Genomic DNA, 23,329 nt, shown 5'->3' with positions numbered 1-23,329 from the left:
CTGAAAATTATCGGTTGCGCGTTGACCTTCAATTCCAAATGTGCTTCATAGTTTTTAGCGCAACCTAAGCCTGGTGCAAAAATGTCTGCAAATTCGTCACACAGCTGAGAAACACTGTCTGTAGGCACAGTCTGATTCACTGACAGGACCTGATTTACAATAGACATGTTAAACAACTTAAATAAATCTAGACCAAATAAGTTCACTGCAGAAGAAGAACGAAGAACGTAAAATGACACAAGTTTTGTGTGTCCCTTGAATGTTGCAAGAAGGCTGCACTGTCCTAACACAGGAATTTTCTGTCCGGAATATGTAGTTAGCTTAACATTTGCGGAACGCAACGGAGGTTTGCCCAGTTGTTTGTAAGTGTCGTGATTGAGCAATGAAGCTGCAGCTCCGGTATCGAGCTGGAATGGTATCACTTTGCCTTCAAAGTCTAAGTCCACAAAAAGTTTATTGTCCTGCTGACGACAAGAGCGACTGTTTTGTGCAATTGGAACAGACACTGGCACAGAATCACTTGCTAATTGACGTGATTTCCGGCGACGTCGACGAACAGTTTTTGTGGGACGATCACAGTCACTGTTAGAGAAAGTGTCACTGGACGAAGTGGAATTAACGACATGAATGTCCATAGGCGAAGGTCCACGAGCCTGAGTGTCCTTGGTTCGATTCCGGCGCGAAGTAAAGGGCCTGGAATGATTGGGATTGTCTAATCTGAGCTTTTTCTGGCAAACACTTTGAACATGTCCTTTCTTATTGCAGAAAAAGCAAATAGCTTGGCGTGACGGGCAATGTTCACGCGAATGTCGAGTAGCACACCGCGGGCATGATTTCACTGCATTTGTGTGCTGGCGCGGCACACCTGGCTTAGCACGCGGCGGTCGCTGTGTGTCCGTGCGCGAGGCCCGGTTACCGGGCCGCGGAGCGCGTCCAGCGGGCCGGTTAATGTTACACACGGCTGGCGAAGTTTCAAAAGATTCCTGAGCACAGTCCAGTGTGTCCTGTCTATCCAATATGTCTATCACTTGTTGAAGGGAGGGATTAACTAGTTTCAAAATTTGCTCCCGTATGCGAACATCAGAAACGTTCTGTGCAATTGCATCACGCACCATTGTATCTGAATAAGAAAGACCACAGTCACATTCAAAGGCACAGTCCCTAGTAAGTCCTTGCAATGTTGCTACCCACTCCCTATTAGTTTGACCGGCCGTACGTTTTGTACGAAAAAACGTATACCGTTTTGCAACCACATTAACTGTGTCTTTGAAATAGGCATCTAATGCAGACAAAATTTCCTCGTAGGACAGAGTTGCTACGTCTCGTCGGGGAAACAATTTCACTATCACACGGTATGTGGACACACCGACACAAGAAAGCAAAAACGGCTGCCGCTCATTACCTTGAATTCTGTAGGCAGCCATGTGAAAGTTGAACTGGCGAGACCACTCTTGCCACGTCTCATCGGCTGCCACGTATGGTCGAAAGGGAGGTGCAACAGCGTTCAGTGGCAGCGGTAGCGAAGAAGCGGCGGCGGCCGCATCGGTTTGAATGGTACGTTGACCCTGGACGAGCTGTCCAAGGGCATCCAGTAACGCCTGCGTCTGCTGAGTCTGCAAGCGATAAAATTCGGACAGTACATCTGGAGAATGTGGCGAAGCCATGACACAATTAAATAGAAACAATCAGAACACTGGAAACGTCATCAATGGTACAAACAAAGTAATACAAACTCTTTATCTCGTCGCCAATCTGTTGTGACGTAACAAGACTGTTACGCCACACGGTAGTAGCCAAAAGAAAGACAGGCACGCGTACACACACACGCCGACGGGCGTGAAGTCTGGAACATGAGAACTTATAAATGAATAAGAAGAAAAGTAGGTAGATGCTTTTTACTTAACTTTTCTTTATTCCTTGGAATACATCTCTCTCTTGATTACTCGTAAGCTATAGGCACTGATACAAATGGCTCCTTGCTAGTTCGTAGCCCTTAACTTCTGATGGCTATTCTGTCTCTCGGCTAATGAGAGAGAAAGGCTTCGTACCACTGGGCGATAGCTAGGTTCGCGTACAACTGGGCGGTAGCTTGGTCCTCGTACAACTGGGGTCGAATTCACTCTCGTATCACGAGACCTGCCTTGGTGGTGGCGCTAGGTCTGCGATCACAGTGGCGACACGCGGGTCCGACATGTACTACATGGACCGCGGCCGATTTAAACTACCACCTAGCAAGTGTGGTGTCTGGCGGTGACACCACAATAACGTGAACCTTCTTTTATCATTTCTGTTTTGTAAAGGTATTTATACGCTTTCTGCGATGTGAATGTGAATTATTTCTATGAGTTATCAATGTATCATACACCCACACTAAAATCAGACTCTTCCTGACACTAACTTGTTGCACTGCTATGTTTACCAGCAGACAGATTGAAGACCAAGGTCAAATCTTCACTCCAACCCTCTGTAAGTAAATGACTTTGTCATATATACACACCAGCGGTTATTTTCTTTCTGTAATTTACCCAAATTGCACCCTCCGTGTTGAAAGTTTGCACATTAGAGGCAGTAGCATTAGGAATCGATGACACAGCACTGATAAGCATCAAGGTCTACATATATGCCTATAATAATTTCTGGCCGCTACATTATTTATAGGAATTTTACTTCAACTGGATGGTCCATAGATGTCGAAGCACTCCTGCAAAACAGAAACAGGTGAATCAATAGAAATTTCAAATAAAGTAGTACGAAATGGGAGAAGGGGAAATCAGTGAGGCTGTGTTACGAACATGGCGGCTAATTTGGAAACCAACATACTGGATATTGTTGTGATCCACGCTACAAACCTTGCCGTCCAGTCCACCCTTACGTTACGGGTGGCGACCAAATGGTCTAAACATCAAGGCGAAGTACTCCGCCAGTTTTCAAAACGGGTTACTAGGGGTGGTTGCATTACTTTACACGTCCATATCAAGCGCAACCAATTACACAGAAGCGTGGTATCACCCAATGTGAGAGATCGATGAAGGGGAAGCGCGATATCGTTCTGTATCGACAACCATCGATATAACAGATGTAAATTGTCGTAGTGTGCTGGGAAAGTACCAGAGCTCCAAGTGCTAATAGAAAGCACTGATGCTCAAATCGATATAGGCACTGAAAGCTGGCTAAAGCCGGAGATAAACTCAGCCGAAATTTTTACGAAGAACCTAACGGTGTTCCGAAACGATAGGCTAAACACGGTTGGCGGTGGCGTGTTTGTTGCTGTTAGAAGTAGTTTATCTTGTCGCGAAATTGAAGTAGATAGTTCCAGTTGCTCACAGGTTCAAAGAAAACTTGTGTTTGAATTCAAACACGTACCCGACTCATACAATTATAGTTCGTGGTGACTTTAATTTACCCTCGATATTCTACGCGCAGTATCATATCTCCCATTTCATCTTCATCTACGTCCTCTTCCATTTCCACAATATTGCCCTCAAGTACATCAGCCTTGTATAGACCTTCTATAGACTCCTTCCACCTTTCTACTTTCCCTTCTTTGCTTAGAACTGGTTTTCCATCTGAGCTCTTGATATTCATACGGGTGATTCTCTTTCCTCCAAAAGTCTCTCTAATTTTCATGTAGGCAGTATCTACCTTACCCCTAGTGATAAATGTTTCTACATCCCCACATTTGTTCTCTAACCATCCCTGCTTAGCCATTTTGTACTTCCTGTCGATCTCATTTTTGAGACGTTTGTATTCCTTTTCACCTGCTTCATTTACTGCATTTTTATATATTCTTTCATCAATTAAATTCGATATCTCTTCTGTTACCCAAAGATTCCTACTAGCCCTCGTCTCTTTACCTACTTAATACTCTGTTGCCTTTGCTATTTCACCTCTCAGAGCTATCCATTCTTCTTATATCGTATTTCTTTCCACTGTTCTTATCTACCGTTCTCTAATGCTCTCTCTGAAACACTCTACAACCTCTGGTTCTTTCAGTTTATCCAGGTCCCATCTTCTTAAATTCCTACATTTTTGCAGTTTCTTCAGTTCTAATCTACAGTTCATAACCAATAAATTGTGGTCAGTGTCCACATCTGTCCCTGAGAATGTCTGACAACTTGAAACCTCATTCCTAAATCTCTGTCTAACCATTATATAACCTATCTGAAACCTTAGAGTGTCTTCAGGTCTCTTCCACGTTGTAAGTAGGCTGTTTATGTTTTCTTATTGGCAACGTTACGTAGCGCTCTGTATGAAAATCACTGGCTGTGCTGTGTGCAGTCTGTGGCTAGTTTGCATTGTTGTCTGCCATTGTAGTGTTGGGCAGCTGGATGTGAACAGCGCGTAGCGTTGTGCAGTTGGATGTGAGCCGCCAGCAGTGGTGGATGTGGGGAGAGAAATGGCGGAGTTTTGAAATTTGTAAGACTGGATGTCATGAACTGCTATGTATATTATGATTTTTCAACACTATTAAGGTAAATACATTGTTTGTTCTCTATTAAAATCTTTCATTTGCTAACTATGCCTATCAGTAGTTAGTGCCTTCCGTAGTTTGAATCTTTTATTTAGCTGGCAGTAGTGGCGCTCGCTGTATTGCAGTAGTTCGAGTAACGAAGATTTTTGTGAGGTAAGTGATTTGTGAAAGGTACAGTTTAATGTTAGTCAGGGCCATTCTTTTGTAGGGATTATTGAAAGTCAGACTGCGTTGCACTAAAAGTATTGTGTGTCAGTTTAGTGAATGTTTGAGTACGTTCAGTTTTGCTCAGCTGTTTGAAAAGCAAATAATGTAAGAGGTTTATCAGCACAGTAATTCATAAATTTTTCTAAGGGGACGTTTCATATGTCGACCCTTAGCCGAGGATACCTCACTGGAATCTTCTGATTTTTTCTTGTAGTTTGTGTAATTAGTGTAGCTATTGTTTATTGCTAGCGCGTAATTGTAGAGAGAATCTTCTTTGTAGTTGCAGTCTTTCATTGTTGTACAGTAAAACAGTTGTGGCATGCATGTAGATTTGCACCAAGTATTTCAAAGCTGCGCTTGCGATTAACTAGATATTATTTTCAGTGTTATGTTAATGTGTTTTCTTATTTTTGCTCTTCAGATTGTGCTTTTATGTGTTATCGTGTGAAATATTGTGACAATTATGGGGTGTGAAAAACGTAATACTAGGGCCCAAAGTAAACTGAGAAATGACAGTGAAGACGAAAGCAGTGTGTTAGCGCCACCGTGTAATGAATTAACTAATGTTCAACATAGTAATTTGGTAATTGTGCATAGGGAAATGGAGCGGGCTGCAAATAATGTTGTAGGCAGTGAAACAATTAGTGAACAGGGTAGCATTATCGATCGATCGGTCGGCAACAGCTCGCCCCAGGAATCCGAAATGACGGGACATAATCTTGCAAATACTGTAGATTCAGGTTTTGGGTCCTCACAGTTTTCTCAAATAAGTCAAGACACATTTTCTGCTTGTCAAAATGTGAATGTTGCCGGTGTAACTTCACTGCCGAAAAGCACTGAGGAACATGTTTCAGACACCAGTGCATTGTTATTACAGTTAATGCAACAAATGGGACAAAGGCTACAAAAGTTAGACACAACGCTTGAACAAAATCGGAAACAAATGGGACAAAATCTTCAAAAGTTAGACACAATGGATCAAAATCTTCAAAAGTTAGACACAATGGAACAAAATCTTCAAAAGTTAGACACAATGGAACAACACCAGAGATAAACACAGCAACAGTTAGACGCAATGGAACAAAAGCTTCAAAAGTTAGACTCAGTGGAACATAAGCTTGAACAAACACGTGAAGATTTAACTACTGAGTTACATAACATTGAATCGAAATGTCAAAAAGTCTAATAACGTAAAAACACAAATTTGTGAGCATTTTCAACCTATTTTTTCGCGGCATGAAAATGCATTACAGAATCACGAAGCAGCCATAAAAGAACTGCGAACTATTGTTCATGAAAATCATGAGACCTTGCAAGCTAAAATTGACTCAGTTGCATCTACCGATTCGGTTACGCAACTTGCAAAAACTCAGGAAAACTTAAAGGACACAGTAGATACTCTGAAAATTGGTTCAGAAAGACACATGGAGGAAATTAGGTCATTATCAGAGAAAGTAGTTGAACTTTCGGATCAGCTATCAGCTAAATAATTTATCTACGAAGGTAGATGATAATCTGAATGACACAAAACCGGTAGTCTTTAATGACACAGAAGAGTGCGAACAAATTAGGAAATTCAAACAAAATCAGAATCAAATTAATACGCAACACCAAAGAGAAATCCGGGAAGTACAAGATCAGCTGACATAGGTATACAAGAATTACGTATTTCAGAGGACACTCGCGCCCCAATACGGGAAGAGAGACGTAGAAATACGGAACAGCCACAAAATAATAACACAGCGCATTTCGGAAATTATGAAAGAAATTGGCAAGGTGCACCGAATTTTGAAATGGAAACGCCGAAACGACGTAACAATGACCGATATGCGACTCGCCGACATGATGATTTTGACTATAAGCTGTTCATTACTACACGTAAATTTAAAACATTTAAGAATTCTGGCAACGACATTCATCCACAAGCGTGGCTCCATCAATTCTCTCATTGTTTTCCTCCCAACTGGTCATTAGAGCGCAGATTAGAATTTATGTGTGGCTATTTAGAGAATGAACCAGCTGTAAGAATGCGATCGGTCATTCACGATTGTCACAGTGAAGGAGAATTTTACCATGCCTTCCTCTCAGCATATTGGTCTCAAACTACACAAGACCGAGTAAAACACAGCATCATAATGATGAAACATTTCGAACAATCTGAATTTTCCAGTCTTGTGAAATATTTTGAAGACATGTTGCACAAGAATCAGTAGCTGTCAAACCCATACAGCCCCTCAGAACTCATCCGCATTTGCTTAATCAAATTACCTGAACATTTACGAGATATTATTTTGGCAGGACATTGCAAAGACGACATTGAAGCTTTTCAGGGACTCTTACAAGAATTAGAAATTGACACTGACAATCGCGGAACGCGAAAACAGGAACACAACAATTACAGGTCACATCCGTCGCAATTCCGCGATGAAAGAAATAATAACTGGACACGACAAGGCTATTCTCACAACACAAATCGTGACCAAAACAGACACCACCCGTATGAGAACCGTTGGCAGAGTAGTAATAATTACAGGGAAAGATCACCTCTCCGCGGTAGTGACTATCACAGAGACAATCAGAGAAATAGACAATATGGGAACCAAAATAATTATTATCAAGGGAGACAGAATAACTTTAGACGCAACGGTCCAGCGCGCAGTTACGATTCAGAGAGAAATTCTCCACCACGTGACCGACAAGAAAGAAACTATGGAATCTACCGACATGACGACAGACGATATGATCGTAACGACAGAGCTGAATTGCATCAAAACTGGTGGGATTCAAACAGAGCAGGGCCCTCTCGACAAGGTGAATGTGTAGAAGTTAGGTCTCCAAATCCCAATAACGACGCGCGCCAACAAAGACACAATAGGCAATGACTCATACTGCTGGCAGCCACAAAACGTACTTATGAAACTGACGACGCAGCTGTCGCAGCTGGTAATTACGTAAAAATGGAAGACATTAGGGACATCTTACTCCAGGAGCACGACGTAAAACATAACAACATTGCATATCCTGTGATTCACATTACAGTAAATGACGTAAAATTTACGACAGTACTTGACTCTGGCAGTCCCATTTCAGTAATTAATGAAAGAGCCTTTAGCAAATGCAACAAATCGAACGATTGTCCCACACTTCCGTTACGTAAGATTAAATTACAAAGTGCAATCTTTGGAAAAAGTGTAGATGTACGCCAACAAACCAACTTAGCATTCTTTTGTCAAAGCTACAGCTTCTCTATGAACTTTCTTATTGTTCCATTATTGTCGACGGAAATTATATTGGGAGTAGACTTTTTGAATGAATACAAAGCAAACTTAAACTTTCACGATGCTGAAATAAGTTAAGAGAAAGAAGGTAAGTCAATAGCTTTGAAATTTGAAGATTGGCTCTCAAACCACGACGAAGAAATTAATCGGCTTTACCTCCTGCTAGACAACAGTTCGGAATTTTCGACGGAACTTGACACTAACAATCACTCTGCAAGTACTGACAGGGGCGATATCGACGGCGCATTTGATACTAATGAGTTAATTCAGAATAAAATTCAAACAATTGAGAATTGTAATGACAGTGATAGGCAAGACCTTTTTGAGATTTTACAAGTACATTCCACAGTTTTTACTCACAAAACAGGAACAATCAAGGGATTTCAATACCAATTTCGTGTTGTTGAGCATACTAAATTTTGTGTTAGACCATACGTAATTCCAGCACATTACAGGGACCGTGTTAGAACAGAAATACAATCTATGCTTGACAAGGGCATTATTGAGCCTGCAGTAAGCTCATACAACAATCCATTACATGTTGTTGAGAAGAAAAATGGATCGATCAGGCTTGTCTTAGATTAAGGCTTGTCTTAGATTCGAGACAAATCAATACTATCATCATTCCTGAAACAGACAGGCCGCAAACGTTAGAAGAATTTCTTCAAAATTTTAATGGTGTAAAAGTGTTGTCTTCTATTGATCTCAGATCCAGCTTTTATCGGATCGAACTTCATCCAGAATGTAGAAAATACACAGCTTTCCTTTGTTTCGGCGTTTGTTATCAGTTTCGGAAACTTCCTTTTGGTTTGAACATTTCTTCGGCAGTATTCATTCGCGGGCTAAATTCCATATTACCTGAGTTCTTAAAACGTCACATCACCTTATATGTGGACGATATTCTGATAGCAGAAGCCTCATGGGAACAACACAATCGCATCCTCAACAGCGTGTTACATATTTTTGCAGAATCTGGAATTACAGTTAACTTGGAAAAGTCTGAATTCGGTAGGACAAAGGTGAAGTTTTGGGGACATATTATTTCTTCTGAAGGCATTCAGCCGGATCCTGAAAAGTTAGAAGCAATCAGAGCCATTCCAGTTCCATCCACAAAAAAACAAGTCCGCAGTTTTCTAGGTCTCGTAAATTTTTACCGTCGTTTTCTGAATATGCAAATTCTAGTTACACCAAAACTTTTTTCTCTCACTGGAAAAAATACTATTTGGAACTGGGGCGAACAAGCACAGTTGGAATTCAATTCTTTGAAAGAGTCGCTACTTAACGCGCCAATACTAGCTCATCCAGATCTGTCACATGATTTCTGCCTTAGCACGGATTCTTCTAAAGTCGGTCTTGGTGCCAATTTATTTCAAGAAGCCACAGAAAATGACACTACTGTTCAGAAAACCATTGCTTTTGCTAGCCGAGTGCTAACAAAATCTGAAAAAAATTATTCCGTTACTGAATTAGAAGCTTTAGCTATCGTTTGGGCATTTAACAAATTCCGTTTCTTTCTTTCTGGTAAGCACGCAAAAGTATACAGTGATCATCGTGCATTACAATTTCTTATGTCGTCAAAATTAAATCATGACAGGTTAAAACGTTGGGCATTGCTTCTGCAAGAATTCCACTTCACAGTAGTCTACATTCCCGGCAAGGAGAACATTGTTGCGGACGCACTGTCACGCGCACCGGCTGGGCTTGAGAAAAGTAACACAGAAGGCAACCTCGAGAAAAATTTCAGTATTCTTTACATTCAGAAAGTCGCCTTGGAAAACTTCATCACCACATCTTTAAAGGACATTTCTCACGAACAAGATAAAGATCCGATTTGGAAAGACATCAAAAGTAAATGGCATGAAAAGACACACACTCAGATTCGGCATTATTACCTGGTTAGAAACAACATAATCTTCAAACGCTGCACTGTTGATGACAAGCTATGGGTACTTTGAATTCCAGACGATTTTGTTAATAAGCTCATTTGGTACATTCATTTCAGCTACGCACATTTTGGTCCACGAAAATGTTATCATATTCTTCGAACGACTTGTTATTTTAACAAAATGGAAAAGAGAATTCGAAGAGTCTTGTCTATTTGTAAACTTTGTCAAAAGGCGAAATCATCTACTATCTCACATCGTGCTCCGTCGTTTCCTATTATTCCTTCTAAATTAAAAGAATTTGCTGCTGTTGATCTCTTGGGACCCCTTGTCAGAACATCGAATGGATTTTCGTACGTTCTAGTCGCTGTTGAACTTACTTCAAAATTTGTTTCTTTCACTCCGTTACATAAAGCCACTGGACGGTCTGTATCCAACACCTCTGTTAAAAATTTCTTACGTGAAGTTGGCCACGTTGCTGAAGTCATTTCAGATAACGGACCGCAATTCAGATCTGCTGTTTGGTCACGCATGCTTCGGAATCATAAAATCAAACCTGTTTTTATTTCGTTGTACTCACCACATTGTAACCTGTCTGAACGGATTAAGAAAGAAATCAATAAGCTTTGCAGACTTTATTGTCACAGAAAGGATCAGCATTGGGACAGATATTTACACTTATTTTAAAATGTGCTGAATGAAATGCCTCATGATTTCACTGCTTTACCACCTACTCTTGTACTGAAGAATGAAGAACCACTGAACAGAATCAGAGAGCTTGTACCTTTCCCGAATACACGTAAACTTCGACACAGGGACATAATTGATTTGGCTCTTCAAAATATAAAATCTGCAGCAGACAAAAGGAGAAAACTACACGGTAAAGCAAATGCAAAGAAATTATATATTGGTCAGAAAGTTCTCATTAAAGCTCATTCATTGTCACATAAGAAGAAACACTAGAGTCACAAATTCTTTCTAGTTTACAATGGACCTTACAGAATCCGACGTATACCACATGATAATTGCGTTGAAGTCGAAACTCTGCGTGAGTAAAGGTTTGCACCACATTTCACATGTAAAACCGTTTATTGAAAGATAATCTGCTTTTTAACTTTGTCTTTGCCATAAAACTTTTCACTTCACATTTCTAGCATGCTTTGTCAGACTTTGAATCTGTTAACATGCAACAATGTTTGAAGCTAAATATCCAGTCAAGAACCAAGAGAACTTATTTAAACAGAAATTACGAATGCATTGTTATAGTGAACAGACGACACAGTGTTTTTATTTGTACATTCTTGCTTGTTAGTTGCACAATTACGTAACGACTATCAGGCTTACATACTTAGAACATATACCGGCAATGCTAATGAGATTTTCATGCAATATTTTGGTTTACTTGAAAAGACATTCTGGATTTAAAGGACTTTCAGTGAGATACCAGATGACACAGTGGTTAGTTTATGTGACAGCTACACGATTTTATCACGACGCTACTAATGAGTGACAGTTTACAATGTTGCTTTTCCAGTGGTTCTGTTTTATATCTGCACATTTTTTCTGTGTTATTCTGGAAAGTAAAACATGTTTTAGTAGTAACTTTTGTGGTATAGCTACAATGAGACTGCCTTTTCCGTAGCACAACAATACGTTACAGCACAGTACTTTCTTCATCACGGCAATAAGCGTAATAACTAAGATATCTATACGCAAAGTATTTCACTTTTGTTTATCATGAGGTAAGTACATTGGCTCTGCAGAACTTAGCTTTCGGAGGACGATAACTACGACACTTCCACAGAGATTATCTTCCAACCAGACGCACAGTTTAGCGCTACAGTACACGTATTTGAGTGATTAATTTTCTACTTAAATCATTTATTTTTAAAGATATTTGAAGTACAATGATACAAAGGTTTTCCGTGATACATTTCATTCCATTGCTGTAATCTGTAACACCTGAGGGTATAATTACATTAATCCTCAGGGGGGTACACGCTTACTTTGTGCACCATGTGTGTGGCAAGCACAAGGAGCCCTAGCTAATATGGTATTTGCTTATACAACTTTACACATCGGTACCATATTCCTCTAACACACAAATTAGACAGCTATCTGATCATTTAACTGAGAGATAAACATTTTTTTTACTACATCAGTGACACATGTTTACACAATTACACAGTTGGATAACTTCACACTTATGAAACTGTATTTTGTCTGTACTGTGGGAACTGTTCATATTTTTTCGGAACCATTGCGATACTATGAGAGCTTTGAATGATGTATTTGGTATGTTATGATGATTTTTAAAATACATTTGATGTAGATGACACTATTGAAATGAGCAGAGAATTTTCTTTAGGTTTTGAAATTATTGCAGAAAGCTACGACGTTTTTGAGATTTGGCTGAGTTTTTATGATGTTATTATTATGATGACAATGTGTATTATGCTGTTGAGGTATGTTTATGATCAATAAGCTGATGCTATATGAGGAATTTGATTATGCTACATATTTATAATGATGGAATATTGAAGAATGTCGACGAATATGTATATGCGTAATAAGGTAAGGAATAATGAGTAGTGGTTAGGGACTCTGACTTGTGAAAAAGGATTTTGGAAACCAAGAATCGTACTTTAAGAGTTATGAAATTTACGTATATGCGTAAATGTATCACAACGCCGACGAAAATTTTTTAGACACTGCTGTATATATAAGATTTTGTTTCTACACATTTGTAACGCAAATTCTCGACCTGTGAAATTTTTAATATGAGACTGCCACTGTAGCAGAAACTGCTGTCGTAAATATTTCAGTAAGAAAGGTAAGTGACCTTGACGTAATGCGTTTTGGGCGCCCAGCTGAGAGGTAGTCGTCTGACAAAAGAAAGCCATTAGGTGGAGGAAAAAAAGAGGCCGTTATGCTCGCCACTGACATTCCTTTTAGAGAAAGCTTCGCAAATACGACACGCTCATTACTTGGAAAGATACTTACATCTGCACACCTGATTATGACAAGCGTCTTTCTATGAGAGTTGAGAGAATTTCTACTAACTTATGAAATGTCACATGACTATGGAATGATATTTTTATGCTTTGCCTTTCATAGTTGCTTATTTCATTTGATATCTAGTTTCCAGCTGTGTTGCAGCATTGGTTTTATAAAATAAAATGCATTTGCTAATGTGAACACTTTCTGTCAACACATTCTTCAAAAAAGGAGCACTTGGAAAGGAAAGAACAATAAGAAGGGACTAGCAACAGTAACTGCATACATAATTTTCTTTTCAAGTACATGGTAATATTTTTTTTTACAGTAAGTTGTTGTGGTGCACCACTTTAATTACATAGACACTAAGATGTGACATAGGTATTAGACATGGCCATCTTTACTGTAATATTTTTTCTGCTTGAGCTTTGTCATGTTTAGATATAAGTTATTGCATTTGCTGCTGCTCTTTGCCAGGCATAATGTTACTGAATTTGACTTTGTATTAATCTGTTAAGCCAGTTTTACTACTGATTTATTTTTATTGTTTGCTACACGTTACCTTATATTAGTTGTAATATTGCAATTGCTTTGCTAATTTCTATAATGCTGCTTGCTTCGCCAATTTTCATTTTTTTGTCATTGCTGTTTGTATTAATTGTTTTGTGCTGCTGCATTGCCTCGTTCCTTATTTTATGCATCTGAGCTCAGTAGATTTAAGTTAGCTTAAGAGGGGGTAGACCATATAAGAGAATGAGTTGCGATGAATTGGAAGAAATGCATTGAGAAATTATACGAAAAAAGTACAGAAAGCAGGTATAGATAGGACTTTTTGGAAATAATGACGAACGAAGGGAGATCTCCGAGAAGTAAAGAAAGTTTTGTTTGCAAAATACTGCAGTATAACAAACCCTGTCCTTTCCTTGTGTTATTACACTATGTGAATTTGTGTTTTTCCTGTCTGAATGTGTTTAGCTAATAAGATTTATGTTGTAGAATTTTTCTGATAATATGTTATTTACCTTGTAAAGGTGCTTAGACATTATTTATTGTGTTTTGTTTTAATGCTCATGTGTGAAGTTGATGTTTCAAAAGTTATTCTGATCTTTTATGTATGTACTTATGTCATTATTCTTGTAACACTGATGTATATGTCTATTTCTATTCTTTTGTAAAGCCTGTGTTACTACTTATGTTCTCTGTACTGTTATGTTCTTTAATGATGTATTTTTACCTTTGTAACTGTATTCTTATGTTGTAAATTTATAATTGTATAGACACTAGTTCATCAAATTAAGTATCATTTCATTGCACACTTTTCTGTTGGTCGTAGTATATCCACAATATGTGAAACAAAAAGAGGACTGTTAGTGCTTGCACGTGTGTTAATATTTCAGCAAGGGACTGGATAACAGCATTGCTGGTTCTAAGGATAATTCCAAAAACTTTGTGAGTGCACAAGTGGTGGTTATGGACTTGCTATATTGTCCACAAGACTCTTCAATGGTGATTGTGCACCTGCACAGTCGCAGCAGATGGCTGCTGGCCATCTCTACAAGGACTACAGTGGGTCTACACCTTTGATGATCCATCAATACCATTATTTCTACAAGGACTGCAGTGGGTTTGCAACTTTGGTGGCCCACCAATACCATACTCTCTACCAAGACTATAGTGGGTCTGCTCTGTGATGACCTAGCTACCAATATTCTTCAAAACGTCGAATGACTCTGCTGTGGGTTTCCTCTGTTGTGGCCCATTACCTGTCTGCATGTCGAGAGTCAGCACTGTCTTTCCATTGGAAGGACAACACTACTTCTTCAAGACTGCATGGAAATCCACTACTTCCGTGTGCATTTTCTTTTACTTCTCAGACTTTGAGAAAAACACTGCAATTTTACTGTGATGAATGATCAGGACTGTCTTTATGGACTGTGAGAAAATTTTAGCATTTGACCAACATTATATCAATAAGTGTGTGCATTTGATATCTTTGTTATTGTAATTATGAAAAATTTTATCAAATCATTATTGGCCACTGCCCAAAACAATTTGTAAAATTTTTTGTGGGGAGCATGGGGGCTATGTAAGTAGGCTGTTTATGTTTTCTTATTGGCAACGTTACGTAGCGCTCTGTATGAAAATCACTGGCTGTGCTGTGTGCAGTCTGTGGCTAGTTTGCATTGTTGTCTGCCATTGTAGTGTTGGGCAGCTGGATGTGAACAGCGCGTAGCGTTGTGCAGTTGGATGTGAGCCGCCAGCAGTGGTGGATGTGGGGAGAGAAATGGCGGAGTTTTGAAATTTGTAAGACTGGATGTCATGAACTGCTATGTATATTATGATTTTTCAACACTATTAAGGTAAATACATTGTTTGTTCTCTATTAAAATCTTTCATTTGCTAACTATGCCTATCAGTAGTTAGTGCCTTCCGTAGTTTGAATCTTTTATTTAGCTGGCAGTAGTGGCGCTCGCTGTATTGCAGTAGTTCGAGTAACGAAGATTTTTGTGAGGTAAGTGATTTGTGAAAGGTACAGTTTAATGTTAGTCAGGGCCACTCTTTTGTAGCGATTATTGACAGTCAGATTGCGTTGCGCCAGAAATATTGTGTGTCAGTTTAAGGACAGTCATGTATAATTGTTCTAAGGGGACGTTTCAACGTATACACTCTTCTTTCAGAATTCTTAAACTAAGTGTTGGCTATGACTAAGTTATGCTCTTCAAATGGTTCTAATGGCTCTAAGCACTATGGGACTTAACATCTGAGGTCATCAGACCTTTAGTATTAGAACTACTTAAACCTAACTAACCTAAGGATGTCACACACATCCATGCCCGAGGCAGTATTCGAACCTGCAACCGTAGCAGCAGCGCAGTTCCGGACTGAAGCGCCTAGAACCGCTCGCCCTCAGCGGCCGGCCAGTTATGCTCTGTGCAAAATTCTACCAGGCGGCTTCATCTTTCATTCCTTACCCCCAGTCCATATTCACCTACTACTTTTCCTTCTCTTCCTTTTCCTACAATCGAATTCCAGTCCCCCATGACTATTAAATTTTCGTCTCTCTTAACTATTTGAATATTTTGTTGTAACGCATCATACATTTCTTCAATCTCTTCATCATCTGCGGAGCTAATTGGCATATAAACTTGTATTAATGTGGTAGGTATGGGCTTCATGTCTATCTTGGCTACAATAATGCGTTCACTATGCCGTTCGAAGCAGCTTATCCACGTTCCTGTTCTTTTATTCGTTATTAAACCTACTCCTGCATTACACTTATTTGATTTTATAGCCGGCCGTTGTCGCCGAGCGGTTCTAGGCGCTTCAGTCCGGAACCGCGCTGCTGCTACGGTCGCAGGTTCGAATTCTGCCTCGGGCATGGATGTGTGTGATGTCCTTAGGTTAGTTAGGTTTAAGTACACTCCTGGAAATTGAAATAAGAACACCGTGAATTCATTGTCCCAGGAAGGGGAAACTTTATTGACACATTCCTTGGGTCAGATACATCACATGATCACACTGACAGAACCACAGGCACATAGACACAGGCAACAGAGCATGCACAATGTCGGCACTAGTACAGTGTATATCCACCTTTCACAGCAATGCAGGCTGCTATTCTCCCATGGAGACGATCGTAGAGATGCTGGATGTAGTCCTGTGGAACGGCTTGCCATGCCATTTCCACCTGGCGCCTCAGTTGGACCAGCGTTCGTGCTGGACGTGCAGACCGCGTGAGACGACGCTTCATCCAGTCCCAAACATGCTCAATGGGGGACAGATCCGGAGATCTTGCTGGCCAGGGTAGTTGACTTACACCTTCTAGAGCACGTTGGGTGGCACGGGATACATGCGGACGTGCATTGTCCTGTTGGAACAGCAAGTTCCCTTGCCGGTCTAGGAATGGTAGAACAAAGGGTTCGATGACGGTTTGGATGTACCGTGCACTATTCAGCGTCCCCTCGACGATCACCAGTGGTGTACGGCCAGTGTAGGAGATCGCTCCCCACACCATGATGCCGGGTGTTGGCCCTGTGTGCCTCGGTCATATGCAGTCCTGATTGTGGCGCTCACCTGCACGGCGCCAAACACGCATACGACCATCATTGGCACCAAGGCAGAAGCGACTCTCATCGCTGAAGACGACACGTCTCCATTCGTCCCTCCATTCACGCCTGTCGCGACACCACTGGAGGCGGGCTGCACGATGTTGGGGCGTGAGCGGAAGACGGCCTAACGGTGTGCGGGACCGTAGCCCAGCTTCATGGAGACGGTTGCGAATGGTCCTCGCCGATACCCCAGGAGCAACAGTGTCCCTAATTTGCTGGGAAGTGACGGTGCGGTCCCCTACGGCACTGCGTAGGATCCTACGGTCTTGGCGTGCATCCGTGCGTCGCTGCGGTACGGTCCCAGGTCGACGGGCACGTGCACCTTCCGCCGACCACTGGCGACAACATCGATGTACTGTGGAGACCTCACGCCCCACGTGTTGAGCAATTCGGCGGTACGTCCACCCGGCCTCCCGCATGCCCACTATACACCCTCGCTCAAAGTCCGTCAACTGCACATATGGTTCACGTCCACGCTGTCGCGGCATGCTACCAGTGTTAAAGACTGCGATGGAGCTCCGTATGCCACGGCAAACTGGCTGACACTGACGGCGGCGGTGCACAAATGCTGCGCAGCTAGCGCCATTCGACGGCCAACACCGCGGTTCCTGGTGTGTCCGCTGTGGCGTGCGTGTGATCATTGCTTGTACAGCCCTCTCGCAGTGTCCGGAGCAAGTATGGTGGGTCTGACACACCGGTGTCAATGTGTTCTTTTTTCCATTTCCAGGAGTGTAGTTCTAAGTCTAGGGGACTGATGAACTGAGATGTTTAGTCCCATAGTGCTTAGAGCCATTTGAACCATTTTGATTTTGTATTTATAACCCTGTATTCACCTGACCAGAAGTCTTGTTCCTCCAGCTACTGAACTTTATTAATTCCCACTATATCTATCTTTAACCTATCCATTTTCCTTTTTAAATTTTCTAATCTACCTCCCCAATTAAGGGATCTGACAATCCACGCTCCGATCCGTAGAACGCCAGTCATGTTTCTCCTGATACTGACGTTGTCATGAGTAGTCCACGCTCGGAGATCTGAATAGGGGACTATTTTACCTCCGGAATATCTTACCCAAGAGAACGCCATTATCATTTAACCATATAGTAAAGCTGCATGCCCTCGGGAAAAATTACGACTGTAGTTTCCCCTTGCTTTTAGCCGTTCGCAGTACTAGCACAGCAAGGCCGTTTTGGTTGATGTTACAAAGCCAGATCAGCCAATCATCCAAACTGTTGCCTCTGCAACTACAGAAAAGGCTGCTGCCCTTTTCAGGAACCACAAATTTGTGTGGTCTCTCAACAGGTATCCCTTCGTTGTGGCTGCACCTACGGTACGGGTGTCTGTATCGCTGATGCACGCAAGCCACCCCACCGACGGCAAGGTCCATGGTTCATGGGGAAAGGGGGGGGCGGAAATCGTTAGAAAATACAATATTCCGAGACCCACAGTGTGAAGAGTGTGCCGAGAATACCACATTTCAGGCATTACCACGGACAACGCAGTGGCCGACAGCCTTCACTTAACAAGAGCAGACGCGTTTGCGTAGAGTTGTCAGTGATATTATACAAGCAAACTGCATGCCATAACAGTAGAAATCATTGTGCAACATACGAAGAACGTATCCGTTAGGACGGTGCGCCGAAATTTGGCGTTCATGAGCTATGGAAGCAGACGACCGAAGCGAATGCCTTTGCTAACAGCACGATATCGCCTGCGGAGCTCCTCCTGGGCTCGTGACCATATCTGTTGGACGCTAGACGTCTGAAAAACGGTGGCCTGGCCAGACGAGTCCCTGTCTCAGTTAGTAAGAGCTGTTGGTAGGGTTCGAGTGTGGCACTGAACCCACAAAGCCATGGACCCAAGTTGTCAACAAGGCACTGCGCAAGCTACTGGTGGCTCCATTATGGTGAGAACTGTGTTCTCATGAAATGGTTATGTTCGGCTACTTGGAGGCCATTTCCAGCTATTCATGGGCTTCATATTCCCAGACAATGATGGAATTTTTATGGATGAGAAAATTATCCTCGGCTGGTTTGAAGAACTTTCGAGCGAATGATTTGGCCACACAGATCGCCCAACATGAATCCCAGTGGACATTTATGGGACATAATCGAGAGGTGCGTTCGTGCACAAAACCTTGCACCGGCAATACTTTCGCAATTAAGGACGGCTATAGGGGCAGAATGGCTCAATATTTCTGCAGGGGACTTCCAACGACTTGATGAGTCCATTCCACGTCGAGTTACTGCCCTACGCCAAGGAAAAGAGGTCTATCACGATATTAGGAGGCATCCCATGACTTCTGTCACCTCAGTTTATCTATTAATGAGCACTAATGCATGACTTTTTTAATTTAAATAATTATTCATTATTAATGTAGCATATATTATCTTGCAATGTTTCAGAAGGACTAGCAAAGAGAGAGGCTCCTATTAGTATCTGTAACTATGCTGCACTCGTATGTTTGTTTAAATTTAAATGGCGTTCCACTTAATAAAATTATCGGTATGAATAGAAGAATGGCGGCGGCATCCAAGGGTATGAAGTGAGCAGAAGCGGACTGCTCAAGGCATTATATGTTTCAGGAAATTCATGACACTTGGTTGCATTAGAACAATGACACCAGAACCTCAATGTGCAAAACGCCATAAAGAGACGAAATACAACAATGTAGCTTACGAAAAATAGCTTAATTTAAGTCACATGTCAATCATGTTGATCCATACAATTGCATTAACCGCCAATTTCATGAGTAATAATATAAAAGAACAATATGTTTCACACGACAGCAGCCTTCCACATGCACACACAACAGAAAACTGGCCATATGTAGTCAGGACACAGCATGAATAGCCAAAGCACTTATGTGTTTGGTGGTCAGTTAAGGAGGAACGGGTGTCAGTTGGCAGTGAGGAGTTGGTCGCGTATGTATAGTACTTTATCTTTTGGTTGGACTTCGCGCAGCACTGGATAAATTGACGACATAATTTGGCTGGTAGTTGAGACACTAACTTTTATGAGAGTATTTTTGAACTCAGAAGTTTACTTCAGCACTTTCTAGTGGTCGGCTTTAGGTGGCAGTGGAGTCAGAAATTTAATAAGCAGCACTCAGGCCTTAGATTTTGTGCCTATTTGTGATTGTCTACTAAGTTTGGGGAGCTGTTTGTGCAGTTTCTATATTTAACAAAACTTGACTGGTTTTTTTTTTTAGTCTTCTCTTACCGTACTTGAATGTGTAAGGCCATCATTCGCATCATGCTTTTGAAATTGTTTAAATAAATCTTATTTCATTTAAAACTCGTAAGTTACAGTTCGGCCTACAACTTTAACCCTCTGAGATTTATACCATTCATACTTGTATAATGATTTTATTTACACAGTTTCACAATTCTGCCATACTTAGATGTTTGACTGAAAGACCGCTTGCATATTATTGAATTTCACCTGGTTTTGCTGCAGGGTATGAATGATAGCAGTATGTGACCCACTCCTAAGATTGATAGTGAGCCAACATTATTAGTTAGAGACACACATTTGGCCACATTCTCAAAATTTATTTATCCACATAAAATGTGTGTTATGATAGATTATGTCTCCAGTGGCATGTTTCAGCTACACATGGAAACAGATACAATGTTCTATAGACAATTGAGCAATTCAATGTAAATACATCTTGGTGCATCAAGCTTGAAAGTAAATGCTGTCGTCATTAATTTAATGTTTGAGGTACACAAACTTTACCTTGTGGTACGGAAACTTACGTCTGTTTTCAAACAAGCACTTCATCCCTTCTATGCCACAAACAGGATGTGAATCTGCAAATAAAACACAACAGTAAGTAGTGTTGAGAGCATAAGAACTTGGATAATAACAATAATAACAATAATTAATAATAGTAATAATAGGTTCGCATGGCTCAATGAGTATAAGTCTTCAAATTGGACGCCACTTTGGCGACTTGCGTGTCCCTAATCCACTCGTCATCCATCTGGAGAAAGGTGTTTTATAGCTTAACATGGAATATGAACCACATGTCTCTCCTGTTGCCTCTTCACTTCATTGACAGGTGAAGGCTATATTAAAGGTAAACTGAAATCCAACCAGGAAGAGAATGTGTGTAGGGCTTCTGCACCACTTTGAGAGACATTGAACCCTCATGCCAGCACAAGCAGTCATTGACCTTGAACTCATTCCATCACACATGTGAGTTGCCTAATTCAAGGCGAGATGCTGCTTCAGCAATATTCCGATACACAGTTTCGTCAGCAAAAATTGTGCATCATTAGTAAATTTCATCTCACATGTGTACACGCAGAATTATTCACATGTGCAGACACACACACACATACACACAACAGAGACAAATTTTAGACAAATACTACAGACAATTTAGATGTAGGAATAGCATTTTTTACTTTGATACAAAAGTCAGACTATTCTTGTTGACATCACGTATTCTGAGTTACATATCTCAACGTTTTTCTTGTGATCTACACCTATGATGTCCCATTTCAGGTTCTATAACAGACAGAATATCCCATCTCCTTCAGGCACTGCTACAGTATAAAGCAGTGTGTCCAGGTTTCTCCAAAGTCACCTAAGTATAGACTTGACAAATCTGCTCACAAAGTATCATGGTGCTCTGCCTGCCACAAAAAATGGGTTCAAATGGCTCTGAGCACTATGGGACTTAACTTCTAAGGTCATCAGTGCCCTAGAACTTAGGACGACTTAAACCTAACTAACCTAAGGACATCATACACATCCATGCCCGAGGCAGGATTTGAACCTGCGACCGTAGCGGTCACGTGGTTCCAGACTGTAGTGCCTAGAACCGCTCGGCCACCCCGGCAGGCTACCTGCCACAGCCACCGTTAGCTCTCACGAATCAACATACAGATGTTATGCAACTACTGATGAGAATCATACCACCCTTAATGTAGGATGCTCTATGACTGGCTGTTTCGTTTCAATGGCCAGTAAAATACTGGGCTTTGACTCGGAGATCTAAAGCGTGTGTGTGTGTGTGTGTGTGTGTGTGTGTGTGTGTGTGTGGGTGAGCATTTGGTGCTGTTTGAACACATGTGAGATGAAATTTATGATGAACTAGGATCAGAACATTAGGTCAACAATTTTTTTAAACCTAGTGCTGGTTTGGAGCAAGTGACAGAGGATTTAGGATCACTTTGCAAATATTTCACTAATGAAGACAGAAATCCTGGGTACAGTATAGAGTGTGACCTGGCAAAGATTGCATCAGCCTTGAAGCATACTAGTGTTGAGTTTGTATCTGTTGCTGGGCGCCATGACCTACCTCATTTGAACTCTTCTGTCAGGGGAGTTAATTTGGAGCTGTAACAGCTGCTTATGTCGGGTGCATGGTCACACATTGGTGTGGTTCCTGTTGATTCTCTCAATAGGTGGGATTATATTAGGCATGGCCTCCACCTCAAAAGGAAAGGGAAGGGTAAACTGGCTGGGAAAATAGCAGGAAAGTTAAAGGGGGGAGGCACTGCCATGAGTGATAAAATACCAGTGGTTGTAGGGTTCAGAAAAAACCCTTTTTTAGAATAGGGAGGACAGAAAAAAAGTTTTAAGAGAGGTTAGGATTGAGACAAACCTTCAGTTTGAGAAAGAAACTAAAAAACATAATTCTAGCTTATTACATCAGCATAAACAGCTGTTGGTTAAGAATTTTCAACAATCAGCAGAAATTTCAACTCTACTCGATTTTAACTCAGTCAATGTGAACTGTCAGCTATCTTTATTGCATCAAAATATTCGAGGATTGAGAAATAAAATTAATGAATTAATTATCTGCATAGATGAATTAGAGTCCTCAAACCCAGCTGAAATAATCTGCCTCTCTGAACATCATGTGACCACTGGTATAGAATTTAAAAGTGTTACAGCATTTAGGTAAGTGTCTCACTTTTGTAGAGCAGAAATGGAGAAAGGAGGAGTTACCACATTCATCAGAAACTGTCATAAATTTAAGAACATAGACATTCATAAATTTTCAATAATTAAAGAACAGTCTTAATCGCATTTATTATTATTATACCGCCAATCGGTTTTAACCCGACGTAGGGGTCATCTTCTTGGCGTTTATACCACCAGCAGTCGACCAATGGTGTAAACGCCCAGAAGATGACCTGGGCGTTTACACCATTGGTCGACTGCTCGTGGTGTCACTCCTGTCTATATAACGGCAGGAAACTACCGCCGTTATGTAGACACGAGTGACACCACCAGCAGTCGACCAATGGTGTAAACGCCACGAAGATGACCTCTACGTCGGGTTGAAACCGATTGGCGGTATAATAATAATAAATGTGATTAAGACTGTTCTTGAATTATTGATTAATCATACTAATCGCTGCT

At 41.0% G+C, this 23,329-nt stretch overlaps 1 protein-coding gene across 1 annotated transcript in view; it reads right to left on the bottom strand.

The window, feature by feature from the left end:
* The window catches only part of LOC124722254 (pickpocket protein 11-like), a 137,561-nt gene that overhangs the window by 39,675 nt on the left and 74,557 nt on the right, over positions 1 to 23,329 (bottom strand). Inside the window, exon 4 of the mRNA XM_047247443.1 lies at positions 20,707 to 20,760. Coding sequence (XP_047103399.1) covers positions 20,707 to 20,760 — 54 coding nt within the window. The remainder of the gene's footprint in view (positions 1 to 20,706; positions 20,761 to 23,329) is intronic.

Source organism: Schistocerca piceifrons, chromosome X (genome assembly GCF_021461385.2).
Source record: "Schistocerca piceifrons isolate TAMUIC-IGC-003096 chromosome X, iqSchPice1.1, whole genome shotgun sequence".
Lineage (NCBI taxonomy): Eukaryota > Metazoa > Arthropoda > Insecta > Orthoptera > Acrididae > Schistocerca > Schistocerca piceifrons.
Note: the sequence above shows the minus strand (reverse complement) of the source record. Positions and strands in the feature narration are given on the sequence as shown.